At 35.8% G+C, this 13,571-nt stretch overlaps 1 protein-coding gene across 4 annotated transcripts in view; it reads right to left on the bottom strand.

Annotated features, from left to right (window-relative positions):
• The window catches only part of TBC1D31 (TBC1 domain family member 31), a 70,454-nt gene that overhangs the window by 28,444 nt on the left and 28,439 nt on the right, over positions 1–13,571 (bottom strand). For all 4 annotated transcript variants that reach the window (XM_012541802.3, XM_031947155.1, XM_012541799.3 and 1 more), the window contains 6 exons: positions 10,450–10,623; positions 10,043–10,122; positions 9,817–9,963; positions 7,958–8,091; positions 1,652–1,785; positions 1,020–1,199 (listed from right to left, as the gene is read on the bottom strand). In XM_012541802.3, the coding sequence (XP_012397256.1) occupies positions 1,020–1,199; positions 1,652–1,785; positions 7,958–8,091; positions 9,817–9,963; positions 10,043–10,122; positions 10,450–10,623 (849 nt within the window). The remainder of the gene's footprint in view (positions 1–1,019; positions 1,200–1,651; positions 1,786–7,957; positions 8,092–9,816; positions 9,964–10,042; positions 10,123–10,449; positions 10,624–13,571) is intronic.

Genomic DNA, 13,571 nt, shown 5'->3' with positions numbered 1-13,571 from the left:
AAATGTTGCTTTTTTCACTTTTAATATTCTTTTTTTTTAATAAACTTTTTTTTCCATGTAACAAGTACTTTTTTTCTTGTTCTTCTATCTTCTCTCTGCCCAACCCTAATCCTAGAAAAAAAAAAAGAAAAAGAAAAATGAACACTTGTAATAAATACTCATAATCAAATAACATAGATTTCCATATTGGCCACTTCCAGAAAAGATCTATCTCATTCAGTACTCTGGATCCCTATTTATCAAGAAGTGGAGAATGTACTTCCTCTTCAGGCTTGTAGAATTGTGGGAGATCATTGCACTAATTAGTTTTTCAGTCTTTCAGAATTGTTCATTTTTACAGTGCTGTTACATAAATTGTTCTCCTGGTACTGCTGATTTCACTCTGCATGAAGAAATGTCTTGAAAGCAGTAGAGATTATTGTCTAAAGTTGAAGAAATTCCTGGTTAAACTACCAATGAAGTTTCCAATGCAAAATGTGATCATCAATTCTGAACATTTATGTCAGTCACATTTATGAAATTAAGCAGAAGGTTGTCTGCTAGAAGAAAAATCAGCAAAATGTGGAAAGAATTCTGAGACCTTTAGAGAACTAACTAAACATGTCTCATAGGCAATAAGTACTTTTATGTGAGCAGGAAAGGTTATCAGTGCTGTTGGATTATTTATTCTCTGTGGATACAAAAAAATTTTTTCATTCTAATAATTAAAATTGTTTTCTTCAAGCTCATTGTTAAAAAAAAGGAATATTAAAAAGTGAAAAAAGAAACATTGCTTGAGGCTATTTCTCTGATATGCCTTTAAATTTTAAGATGGGTTACAAGTATTTTCATTTTTAAAAAATTAAATATTATATGCTTTATCTGTCAAGAAATAGGATGTTTCTATTAGGATAACTGGTAATTTAACAATGAAACAATGAAAAAGTAAAAAACATAAAATCCAATGGTATTGTGACTATTTTTTGGCAAGTGAAACACACAGATGGAGAGTTTCAATTTACAAAATCACAGATCTGTACCTCAAAGTCATCTTTATGATTACAGTTAAGTAAAGGTGCCTTGCAGCAGATGTTGTAGGCCACAACAATCATGAGTAGGAACGAAGGATGGTTAGAAAAGACATTGTCGAAAACTTTAAGCCATTCTTCTCTTGTAAGAACCTCTGAGAATACCGTTTCTAGGAGGGGCCATGCATATAACTAAAATAAACAAGAAAAGACTTATTAGTTTGATAGGCACATTTCAAAATGAATGTACTGGTAATGCTGAGTAATTCTGGTTTGACAACAGGAGACTGTCTTGTATTAAAAGAGGTGTGTATGGAGGGAGCTAATGTATTTAGAAGATGGAAGGAAAGAGAAAGACTGTGAAGAACAAGGAGTTTATATTTAATGATCCCAGAGGTAACAGCACAGAAATAACAAAAACATTACACTGAAGTTATCAAAAATTTCTGTAATTTTTACCCTTTATTACTTTATAAGTTTTGGAAACAGACAGGACTTATTTCTTAAGAGGACAAGTGTAGAAGATGCTGTGCCATTTGTGTAAGGTTTTACAAAGTGAAAGTGTGCCACAATTTGCACTGATACCTAAGCGAAGGTGAAATACAAAGGGCAGTTTTGGTCCCTAGAAATAGAGAATATCTTACCTGGGCTGTAATTCCACAGTTCAGATAGTGCTGCAGCAGTTCCTTGTCATGATGGGCCAAAAGATTTTCTATTATACTGAGGATGTTGATAGGTGGATTAGGAAAATATTCAAACCAATGTTGACACCAATTAACTGTGAAGGAAGAAATGGATAATGATTACATTCATGCAGTGCCCTGTTTTCTGTGAAAGTACTCTGCAATCATGGGATAGTATGTGATAGTGGAGAGAAGATGGAGCCTTGAGTCAGGAAGGTATGGGTCCAAGACTAAACTATGGATTATGATCTGCTTGGTGAAAGTTGTTCTTTACACTAATGAAATCACAGGTCCTCCATGTACTGCGTGATCCTTGCTGACTAAAATATGTCCACTTAAAGCACTATTATTCAAATGTACAAAAAGCAGAAGACATAGATTTCTGCATTAGAACAATGGACTAAATAAATAACCTCTCATTCTTCAGAAATTTTGCAAATTCACTGAATTTCTAAAAGGCAATGTGTAAGAAAAGAATAAAAAATAGCATTCATAAACCTAGGCAAAACCCATAAATCTCCAAGTGCTATTTGGTTAGAAAAATAACATACAACCATTTTTGCTCATTCAAAAATGGAGGAGAAATTTTTATAAATTATAGTTAGAAGGTATACAAATCACCTCCTCATGCTGACACTGTTGGCCATACTTAGGCACTACTCTGAAGCCTCCTTGTGGTGGGAAAGGCGGGAAGAGGGGGAGGATCTGGCTCCTGAAAACCTAAACCATTGATCATATGCTCCTTTGATGGAAAGGCTCATGATGTGGACATATAATATTTTCCAAGGATCAATTTAGCAAAAGCCCCAGAGGTTCATCACCAGTTTGGGTGCAAGGTAATGAATTTTTGGATTCAAATATTCTTGAGGACTACACACCAAGGGATAGGAGAGCTGGCAAAACAGTATCAGTGCAGAGAATATCCACAGTAAACATAATAATAATAAAAATTAATTTAAAAACCCAAAAGCATTAAGTATTGAAATAAGAAATAATCAAAATCATAGAATCATAGCATCAAAGCTGGAAGGCACTTGAGAGATTGTCTAATCCAAGCTATACCTGAAACACAAATTTTCTCATCTACAAAATCCCTAGTTTAGTGGTTATTTAGCTTCTAATTCAAGACTTTCTGTGATGAGTAACTCTACTGGACAAAAAAAGACAAAATCTAATCATATGGAAAAATTTCCAAAAATTGAACTTAAATCTGGTTCTCTGAAATTTCCACTCACTAGTCCAACTTAATGGTCTCTGGGCTCAAACAAGGTGAATCATATTTCTTTTTCAAGTGACAATCCATCAAATCAATAAATTATTTGAGAAGCATCTGCTAATGCTTACTTATTCATTAGGCACTGTGCTAAACACTAGGGATAGAAAGACAAAAATGCATTATTTCCTGCCCTCAAGGAGCTTACATTCTAATGGAGATGAAAGCAGGTACATAAATAGGCATAAATACAGACACAAAAACAGAGTAGATACAAAGTAATCTTACAGAATTTACTAGAAAAGGCATTTTGCAGAAAGTGGCATTTGAATGGGAATCTAAAAGAAAGCCAGGGATTCTGAAAGGTAAAGGTGAAGAGAGAGTTCATTTAAGGTAAAGGGGGCAGAAAGTGAAAAGGCACAGAGACAGGAGACTGACTGTCTTGCATTAAAAGAGCAATTAAGGAGGGAGCTAATGTATAAAGAAGATGGAAGGAAAGAGAAAGGCTGTGAAGAACAAGTTTATATTTGATCCCAGAGGTAACAGCACAGAAACAACAAAAATGAACTTGGACAGACTTGAAGAGATAATAGAAGTTAGAAAGGTTTGCTTATGGTCCAGGGAGTCACAAAGTCAGACACAAATGGATGACGGGAAAACAGACCACATTAGTTTAATGAGTAGGAAAGGTAATGTGGTTAGACCTATATTTTAGGAAAATCACTTTGGCAACTCTGTTGAGGATGTATTAAGGAACAGGAGGGCAAAACTAGAGGCAGGGAGACCAATTAGGAGATGATTGAAATAATTCAGCTGAGAAGTAAGAAGGCCTGAGCTAGAGTGTGGCTGCACAAGTGAAAAGTGTGTGAGGGGGGGGGGGGGGGGGTGGGGGGGGGGGGGGGGGGGGGGGGGGGGGGGGGGAGGGGGAAATGAGATTGAGAAGCTGCAGATAACACCAAGAATTGGAGACTGGATGTCTGGAAGAACAGTGGTTACCTTAACATTAATAGGGAAATTTTAGAATAGGGAAGGATGCACCTGCCTATCTGCATGTGTATGTGTGTTGGTGGGGCACAGAGGATTATGAGAGAGAGGAGAGAGGAGAGAGGGAGAGAGAGAAGAGAGGAGAAAGAGAGAGAGAGAGAGAGAGATAGAGAGAGAGAGAGAGAGAGAGAGAGAGAGAGAGAGAGAGAGAGAGAGAGAGAGAGAGAGAGGAGGAAAGAGTGCCCAGTGAGTGGGACATAGATGAAAATCAAAGAAATCTAAAGAGTAGTCAACTCAGGCAGAAAAAGGACCAAGAGAAAAGTGATATTCAGAGAGGAGAAAATATCCCAGGAGCAGGTAATCGAGTGTTAAACGATGCAAGGAGGTCAAGATGAATATGGATGAAGAAAATGCCTTTGGATTTAACAATGAAGATATCCTTGTAAACTATGGAGACAACAATTTATATTGGATAATGAGGTCTAAAGGCAAATTATAGAGGACTTAAAAAAGAAAGAGGAGAAGCAGAGGTACTATGTATAAGGGGATTTGTCAAGGAATATAACTGAAAAGAAAAGAGAGACATGATGACAGTTGAGAAAACAGAATCTTGTGAGGGTTTTTTAAGGATGGGAAAGATTTGGGTAAGTTTATGGGTAGCAGGGAAGTAAAAAAGACACCTATAGAAAGACTAAAGATGAGAAAGAAAGAGAAAGAGACAGAGAGAGAAATGGAGGTGACAACAGTTTGGACATTCTGCTGGAGAAGATGAAATGGGATGAGATCAAAGATACATATAAGAGCTGGCCTTAGCAAGAAGGGACACAACTTCATCAGAGGAAGTAAAGAAGAGAATGGGAAATGAGTTAAAAAGAGATATGAAAGGAAAAGCAGAGATGAGGGAGTTGCAGTGAATAGTCTCAATATTTTCATGATATATGAGAAGCCCTAAGGTGAAAAGATGGGAGAAAGTGTTGTGGAGGGCTTGAGGAGAAAAGGAAGAAGGAATAGGTACTGTGGTAAGTGAGGCAGAGAGCCAATTAGAGACTAGTGCAAATGTAGAGGGCTGAAACTATTGGGTTGATGCACTGAGGTCGGGACTGCTGAGTGTTTGAGGCTAACTACTGATTAAAGAATATGGACTGTAATGGACCCTGTAAGCATGGTTGCCTGACTTCTTCCAGCTCCACTCAGCAGATGGTGAGAATAAACCAGAGTTAAAGTTTGGCAAGGACTAGAAAGCTCAGGATTCAACAGGAGAGAATGGTGGAGAGTTGAGCTAGGACTGGAGGTCACAGTGAGTATAAAGAACATGTTTAAAATTAACTTTCACATCATTTCTCTCTAACACCTTAAACACCTTCTTTTACAATGTAAATATTCTCAGTTCTTCAAACAATTCTCATATGACATGGTCTTGTGTCTTTCTACTCTTGGAAGTCATCCCCCCTCAACACATTATGTTACAATGTCCTAATATCTAGGACACAATAATCTCAAAGCAGAAGTCTAAGATTTTAAATGAAAATAGGTTTTGAAAGCCATCTTTAGTTCTATTATATTACTAGTGATTAACAAAAAGCACCAAACATCTTCAATTAGACTTTCTTGTTATATAGAGTGATCCATTTAAAATAAATCCCTAATCAAAGCCTATATTAAATGGCCCTGCTATATCAATTTGTAAACAGGCCTACTAAATAACAGAATAGAAAATAACGTAACATAAAAAAAACAACAACCAAACTAATAGACCTCAGGTTAAACACACCTGATTAAATGAATGTTGTTTAATTAAAGGAGAACTCTGACACACAGTCAATTTCCTATGGCTTCAGGTAAGCTGTATCTTGTGGGGTGACCATGAAAGTCTGGGCCATGGACCAGGAGTCCCTTTTCTATATTAATTGGAACATGTTTTTCTTTTGTTATGATTATAATGTTTGTAATAGAAGTCAGAGCTCAACAGAGGGAAGACCTGTGGGCAGGGTGCTGACAGGATGACAAAGGAGCAGAAAACTGTGTAAAGGCCAACACCACTGCCCACCACCCCCGAGATGGATGGCTTTTCCTCTTGGCAGCGATATGTATTGTGGAGATGGCTAGGAGGATGTCATTAAGCTGATGACCTATTTCACAGAGCCCTCCTTGTGCTTGGGTATGACTGCAAAGTAATGAGAATAAATAAAGATCAGCACAGGGAAGAGGGCTACTAAAGGATATAAACTTAGATGGTCAAATGAGTGTTGCCCTCCAAAGCAGTCATTTGTGAACACATATGTTAATCTCTAGGATACCAAATGTTCAAAATACCTTGGAAACTCCTTTTTGAGAACTTTCTTCTGCGTTAGTTTATGAACTTCATATAAGACAATCTTACTGTGTAATAGTCAAGGGTAGCTAGGTGGAGCAGTGGAAAGAGCACTAGTCACGTTGTCAGGAAGACTTGAGCTAAAATCCAGCTTCAACCACTTACTAGCTGTGTGACCGTGGAAAAAATCATGTAACCCTGTTTTGCTTCAGTTTCCTCTTCTGTAAAATGAGTTGGAGAACTGGAGAAGGAAATGGCAAATCAATCTAGTACCTCTGCCAAGAAAACCCAAAAAAAGGATCACAAAGAGTCAATATGACTGAAATGACTGAATAAAATGTGACCGTAATGTCCTACCTTTGTCTAAAAAGACTATCACATGACTTACTCATCAAACTTGGCTTTGTAAATAGCCAAAAATCAATTCCATCTTTAAAGGTCAGACAATTTCCCATCAGTAAAGACATTTCAAAAAAGTAAGACAGGTGCCAATTTGCATGAGGGATGGTATTTCTAATCAAGAAAATGAAATTGGCTCTAAAGGAAATTTAAAACAGGAATTCCCAAAACATTCTGGAAAAGCCATCCACATTAATGAACTAAGAGTCTAACATCCCAAAGTGAGAATGGTCATGTTTCATTTGTTTCAAACAAACAAAAAAACTCTTGTCTTAGAGAGTCACACTCATAGAGCAGGTCTACTCCATGTGGAAATCACATTTTTCATTCTCACTAAAAATACATAAATCATAATCTCAAAAAATTTTTTTACTTCTATACGTAAAATCTACTATTTCCAGTGATGTGATCAATAATATAGACGAGATCTAATTTAAAAAAAATTTTTTTTTAAATTATAGCTTTTTATTTACAAGATATATGCATGGGTAATTTTTCAGCATTGACAATTGCAAAACCTTTTGTTCTAACCTTTCCCCTCCTTCCCTCCACCCCTTCCTCAGATGGCAGGTTGACCAATACATGTTAAAAATGTTAAAGTATAAGTTAAATACAATATATGTATACATGTCCAAACAGTTATTTTGCTGTACGCAAAGAATCGGACTTTGAAATAGTGTACAATTAGCCTGTGAAGGAAATCAAAAATGCAGGCGGACAAAAATAGAGGGATTGGGAATTCTATATAGTGGTTCACACTTATTTCCCAGAGTCTTTTGCTGAGTGTAGATGGTTCTATTCCTTACTGCTCTATTGGAACTGATTTGGTTCATCTCATTGTTGAAGAGAGCCACGTTCATCAGAACTGATCATCATATAGTATTGTTGTTGAAATATATGATATCTCCTGATCCTGCTCATTTCACTCAGCATCACTTCATGTAAGTGATGAGATCTAATTTAGCTGATGCTTTCTTACTTACTGGGAGATATATTAAATTATTTCAGGTCAAATTCGATTTCTTATTTGAAAAAGTGAGAAGCTATTGCAAATTCAAGAGATAAGCAATAAAGGCCTATTTCCTTATACTCAGCCATATGTAAACAACCAGACTATTAAGATTTGTTTTTTTCTGCAAACAGGCTTCAGTTGTCCAGTTCAGTTGAACTCTCAAAGTCATTATCTATAAACTCCTAACTCAAACTAATCAAACTGAAAATTTACAAGTCTAACATCTAGAGTAGTTTTTTTTTTTCTTCTAACTTCATTGTTAACTTCAATGCTGTGGGAAAAAGCACTTCAAAAAAATTCATAAAAATTTACTCTTTAATTGTAATTACTTGATAAAATTTTACTTACTTATGAGAGTGGCAATAACTTCAAAACAGACGAGCTGGTTGTTCTGGAATAATTTTACGAATGGAAATGCTAACAGAGGAAGATATGGAGTGTCACCAAAGATAGCAGACCAGTGAGCTAAGGCAGACATGGTCCTGTGAATGAAATAATGCCCAAGAGGCTAGAAAATATTTACAGAAGTTAAAAAAAAAAAAAAAAAAAAAAAAAGCATGCTCTACATTGGTTAAAGGGAAATTTTTGTTTTTTGGAAAAAATTCTCCTAAGTAATAATTATAATTTGAAGATTCACAGACATATGTATGACTTAGCACTTCCACAGGAGAAACTAAGCTTTTGCTATTTTTCCAACAGGCTGCTGGGTCCTGCATAAAGGTTATTACAAAACTAACAAATTAGGAAGATGTGGATCTATCTTGCCATATTAGAATAATCTAATCATAAAACAAGTCTTAAGAATCACTAGTAGTATCTTAATTGGAAGAATAGCATTAGTCCCAAGATTCTAAGTTTTAATTCATTCACTGCTTCTTAAAAAAAATATGGCAGCACAATTCAGTATTTAATCTTCCCACCAAAGTGTAAAAGTAGAGTCTAAGGGAAAACAATCTTTTAGGTTCCCTTCCAGCTCTAGAATCTTTGACACTGTATTGGATAACACTTCTGAAAATGTAGCAATACTGCTCACTGACAAGCTTATAATTAAAGAGATTTAAAATAAATTTCAAAAAGTTTCAATAAGTTTCATCAAGTGTTAAAAAGCACAACCCAAAGAAAAGTAGAATAAGGTCTTTTGCTACAAATATTAAAACATCATTTTTTTCCTGTGATTTTGTGCTTATTGCAATAGTGAGAGTGGTTACCCAACTGTGAAGTGGACCATTCATAAGAGCCCAAGGTTACCGACTGTCAAAGATCAACTGGACTCAGGACACTATTAACAGAATGCTTCCCCAAAAGGCTATGATTCAAGAGGCCAGAAACAGAGGGTGATGGTAAGTCTGTATACGATTCAGATCATTGGTAACTCTTCTCCCTTCTATTAAAATGGTTTCTGAGAATTGAACAGATTTCAGTTCTATGCTGTATGTTGGCCACATTACATTGTTCTGAAGATAGGGATAAGGATGGATCCTGAAGTTGTGATTTTCATTGATGAGGAAACGCTTTCTACCAGTGCAAGTTGACACCTTCTCTGCAATTTCTGGCCTTAGAGAGTAACCTAGAACACTGATAGGTTAAGTGACCTGGCTAGAGTAAAAACAGCCAAAATGTGTTAAAGGCGGGTCTTGAACTTAAGTCCATTTTTAAATAACTTTAAGCTATTAACAAAAGACAAGGAAACTTTAAACAGTTAATAATATGAGGAGAAATAATACCCTATTTTGTCTTTTACTTTTCACATGACCTGATATATAATTAGAACTTTTTCAAACCAAAACACTTTAATTCAAGGTATGAATAACAAATTCAGAGATAACACACAGAATAATACAGGCTGACATTCTGCCACATGGATAAAATAGGATACTCTCTCAAGTACAAAATAGGAGTAAGGAGTTTTAATCATAGGACACCATGGGGCATCTGAACAAGGTTCTAGCTCCTCCTGAATTACATCTAAAGTGTGGCCTTATTGGCTTGTTTGAAGTATCCTGGGCTCTGAGAACATTAGACATATCTATATTTTAAAATGATTAGGAAAACCTTCCAATGACAGATACAAATCATTTCTAGATTACACATACTATCCCACTGGTGTGGAGAATTGAGAACTAAGGGCATACTTTATCAATTAATCAATCAACATTTATCATATCAATGGATTTCTAAAAAATACAGTATCTAAATATTGTACATACCTCTGTAAAATTCTCAGTAATTTCCTACTCTTGATGGGATATTTTTCATGAATGTTGAGAAATGCACAGTGAGTACCCTTATCTAGTAGACTATTAAATGCTGAATAATTTTCTGGCAATTGTAGTAGAGAACGCCAAATGAACATCCTGAAATTAAGACATAATTTTACAAAAAGTTTCTCTCCATCAACCAAGAATAGTACTAAGGAATTTTTTCCCTTCTTACCTGTATTTTGTTGGATATTCTCCATAGCCTCTCAATAAGGTTTGTAGGCTTTTTTTGCATAATCCTTCAGGAAGGTCATTCTACAAAGAGGAAGATGGAAACTGAGTCATTTTCTATGTGATGTTACCTATTTCCTTATAACCTGATCTTCTCTTTTTTTGCATAAATGTATAGCCATCTTTGAAGTAACATTTGTTTCACTGGCCTTTTAACCTACTTCTAAGAATATTTTTAGAATTTTAAAAAATAATGTTTCTGTTAGGTCTTTTAGTGCTATTGTCTACCATTCAAGTTTTGATTAAATCTTGGGCAAGGAAAAGTTATTTGGGGAAATCATTTTTCATGGTCATCTCTTAGGAATATCTTTGGCAAAACTAAAGCAAGTCAACTAAAGGCCATTATCTCACCTCTTTATTTTCAAGGTCAGTGTCCATCATGTTTCTTAATATTCTAGTTGTGGTTTTGCAATCCTTGGCTTTCCGTGGTCGCTGTACCTTTCCTCCTATCACTCTTACTTTAAGCTGACCTGGTCCTGTCTTCTTGGACAAATCTTCAATTACTTTCACTAAAGGAGGAGGTGGCTAAAAGATAAATAACATAGCGGTTACCTTAGAGCAGCAAATGAGATTGCTAAACTAATTCAATTTTACTATCTATGATCGTTAATTAGGTTAAAGGCCATGAGAAACTTCTGGGAAGAAAAAACAATAAAAAATTTATTTTCCTTCCTTCCTTCTTTCTTCTCAACTTGGTTCCTTTTTTAAACCCGAGTCTTCCTATCTTTCTTAATCTGACCAGCACAAGAGCTGCTATCTGTTCTCCTCTTGTCTCTCTAGGCAGCTTGGTGGACTCTTGCTTCTGCAGGCTCACATTTTAATGTCACACACAGAATGGATACGTGACTGTTTTAGTCCACTGTAGCTCAGAACTATCAAACTCAAGAGATTTGCCAGCCTTACTTAGCCTTCCTAGCAGCAGGGATTTCAGGCATGCTCTATCATACCCAGCTTTTTTTTTTTGAGAAACATTTCAAAATAATTCTTTGAAGAATCATCATCTGATGCTAAGTGAAATGAGCAGAACCAAGAGATCGTTATATACATCAACAACGATACTGTATGAAGATGTATTCTGATGGAAGTGGATTTCTTTGAAAAAGAGATCTAATTCAGTTTCAATTGATCAATGATGGACAAAAGCAGCTACACCCAGAGAAAAAACACTGGGAACTGTTTGCATTTTTGTTTTTCTTCCTGGGTTATTTTTACCTTCTGAATTCAATTCTTCCTGTGCAACAAGAGAACTGTTCGGTTCTGCACACATACATTGTATCTAGGATATACTACAACATATTCAACATATATAGGACTGCTTGCCATCTAGGGGAGGAGATGGAGGGAGGGAGGGGAAAAATCAGAACAGAAGTGAGTGTAAGGGATAATGTTGTAAAAAATTACCCTGGCATGGGTTTTGTCAATAAAAAGTTATTATAATAAATAAATTTAAAAAAAAAAGAATTATCATTCAAATATATGAAATACATGAATCAGATGGCAGTTACAAATGCTGTAACAATTCATTGTCTCTATAAAACAGGCCTTAAATCAGATAATGCGGCAAAGGTCATATATGTGTCAAAATGTTTGTGGCAGCCCTGTTTGTAGTGGCCAGAAACTGGAAAATAAATGGATGCCCATCAATTGGAGAATGGTTGGGTAAATTGTACTTTATAAATGTTATGGAATATTACTGTTCTGTAAGAAATGACCAGCAGGATGAATACAGAGAGGCTTGGAGAGACTTACATGAACTGATGCTGAGTGAAATAAGCAGAACCAGGAGATCATTATATACTTCAACAATGATACTGTATGAGGATGTATTCTGATGGAAGTGGCTATCTTCGACAAAGAGAAGATCTAACTCAGTTCCAATTGATCAGTGATGGACAGAAGCAGCCACACCCAAAAAAAGAACACTGGGAAATGAATGTAAACTGTTTGCATTTTTGTTTTTCTTCCCAAATTATTTTTACCTTCTGAATCCAATTCTTCCTGTGCAACAAGAGAACTGTTTGGTTCTGCACACATATATTGTATCTAGGATATACTATAACATATTTAACATGTATAGGACTGCTTATCATCTGGGGGATGAGGTGGAGGGAGGGAAAGGAAAAGTCAGAACAGAAGTGAGTGCAAGGGATAATGTTGTAAAAAAATTACTCAGGCATATGTTACAATATGTTTATAAATAATTATAATTAATAATAGTTATAATTTTTTTAAAAAATGAGGCAAAGGTCAATGGCATCAGTGGTAAAAATATTGGTGACTGGGTCAGAGCTTGAGGTTTTCTGGACAAAGGTTTGATATGTGAGAGTCAGGTCACCTGGCTGGACAGTACTTACAAACAGCAATCAAGGTGAACAAAACCAAGACTCCAAAGGGAAAACAAAATTAAAGAGGATCAGGAGCCTGAGAAAGAGTGTAGAGTCTTAATCTCTTAAATGGGAAATTAATTGGTCTGTGTCCTGATGACATGAGAAAGTTATCTAATTAAATAACTAAATGATAAATGTTCAAATGATAAACAAAAGATTCAAAAGAGTAGAGATTTAGTACTGGAAGAGATTTTAGAGACCATAAAGTAGAGATAATCTTTGAGGCCATCAGAGATAAAGTAACTGGCTCTGGGTCACAACAGTTGGGAGTCAAATTCAGGTTTTCTAGATTTGAAGCCTAACACTTAACTCACTCTAATTAATAAAGTCTATTTAAATTAACCCAACAACTATGTGCTGAGTACCTGCTGTAGGTTTAGCACAAACTATTAAGTAATGTGGGATATTTAAAAGTGATAAACATTACATGGTCCATCTTCTAGTGTAACTGGAGAAAATGAAATCAGTACAGAACAATTAACAATTAAATGGTGTCCCCAACAGTTCAGAGGAAGGAAGGGAAAATACATAACTTTTAAATCTTCAACTTCCTAGGAATGGAAACATCCTAGGTTAAGATCCTGTATTAAATTATTAGAAAGATCATAGCAGTTCCTAAAGGTGTGTATGTGTCCAACACTGTTAAAGACTGAGGTTTTTCAGGTTAAAATGGAAATCAAAGATGGCCCTGATTAATAGAACCAAGATATCAGAGAAGCAAGAATGCTGGGGAGGAAAAAAGGTTTCTAAGAAGTGTGATGAATACAAACAGCATGGAGTCCAGGGAGCAAGAAGACAGGTAATAGTGAGAAACTTCAAGGTAAATATTGGGAGACCTACAGTGGCACAGAAATTATGAAGATGCTGAGGGTAGACTCATGGAATGAACGGAGCTGGGGTAAAGATGAGTAAGGTAGGGACTGTTCCCAAGGTGGCTGAAAAAAGTGATTGAAAAGTAGTAATGAGAGTTAAAGACTCCCACCTAGAGATGAGGAAAAGAGAATTCCCTTTCCACAGAAGCAGCAAAGTAGATAGAGTGCTGGACCTAAAGTCCAAGCAACCCAACTTCAAATCCAATCTCAGACA

The sequence above is a fragment of the Sarcophilus harrisii genome, chromosome 1 (assembly GCF_902635505.1).
Source record: "Sarcophilus harrisii chromosome 1, mSarHar1.11, whole genome shotgun sequence".
Taxonomy (NCBI): domain Eukaryota; kingdom Metazoa; phylum Chordata; class Mammalia; order Dasyuromorphia; family Dasyuridae; genus Sarcophilus; species Sarcophilus harrisii.
This window is presented reverse-complemented; position numbering and strand designations above follow the sequence as displayed.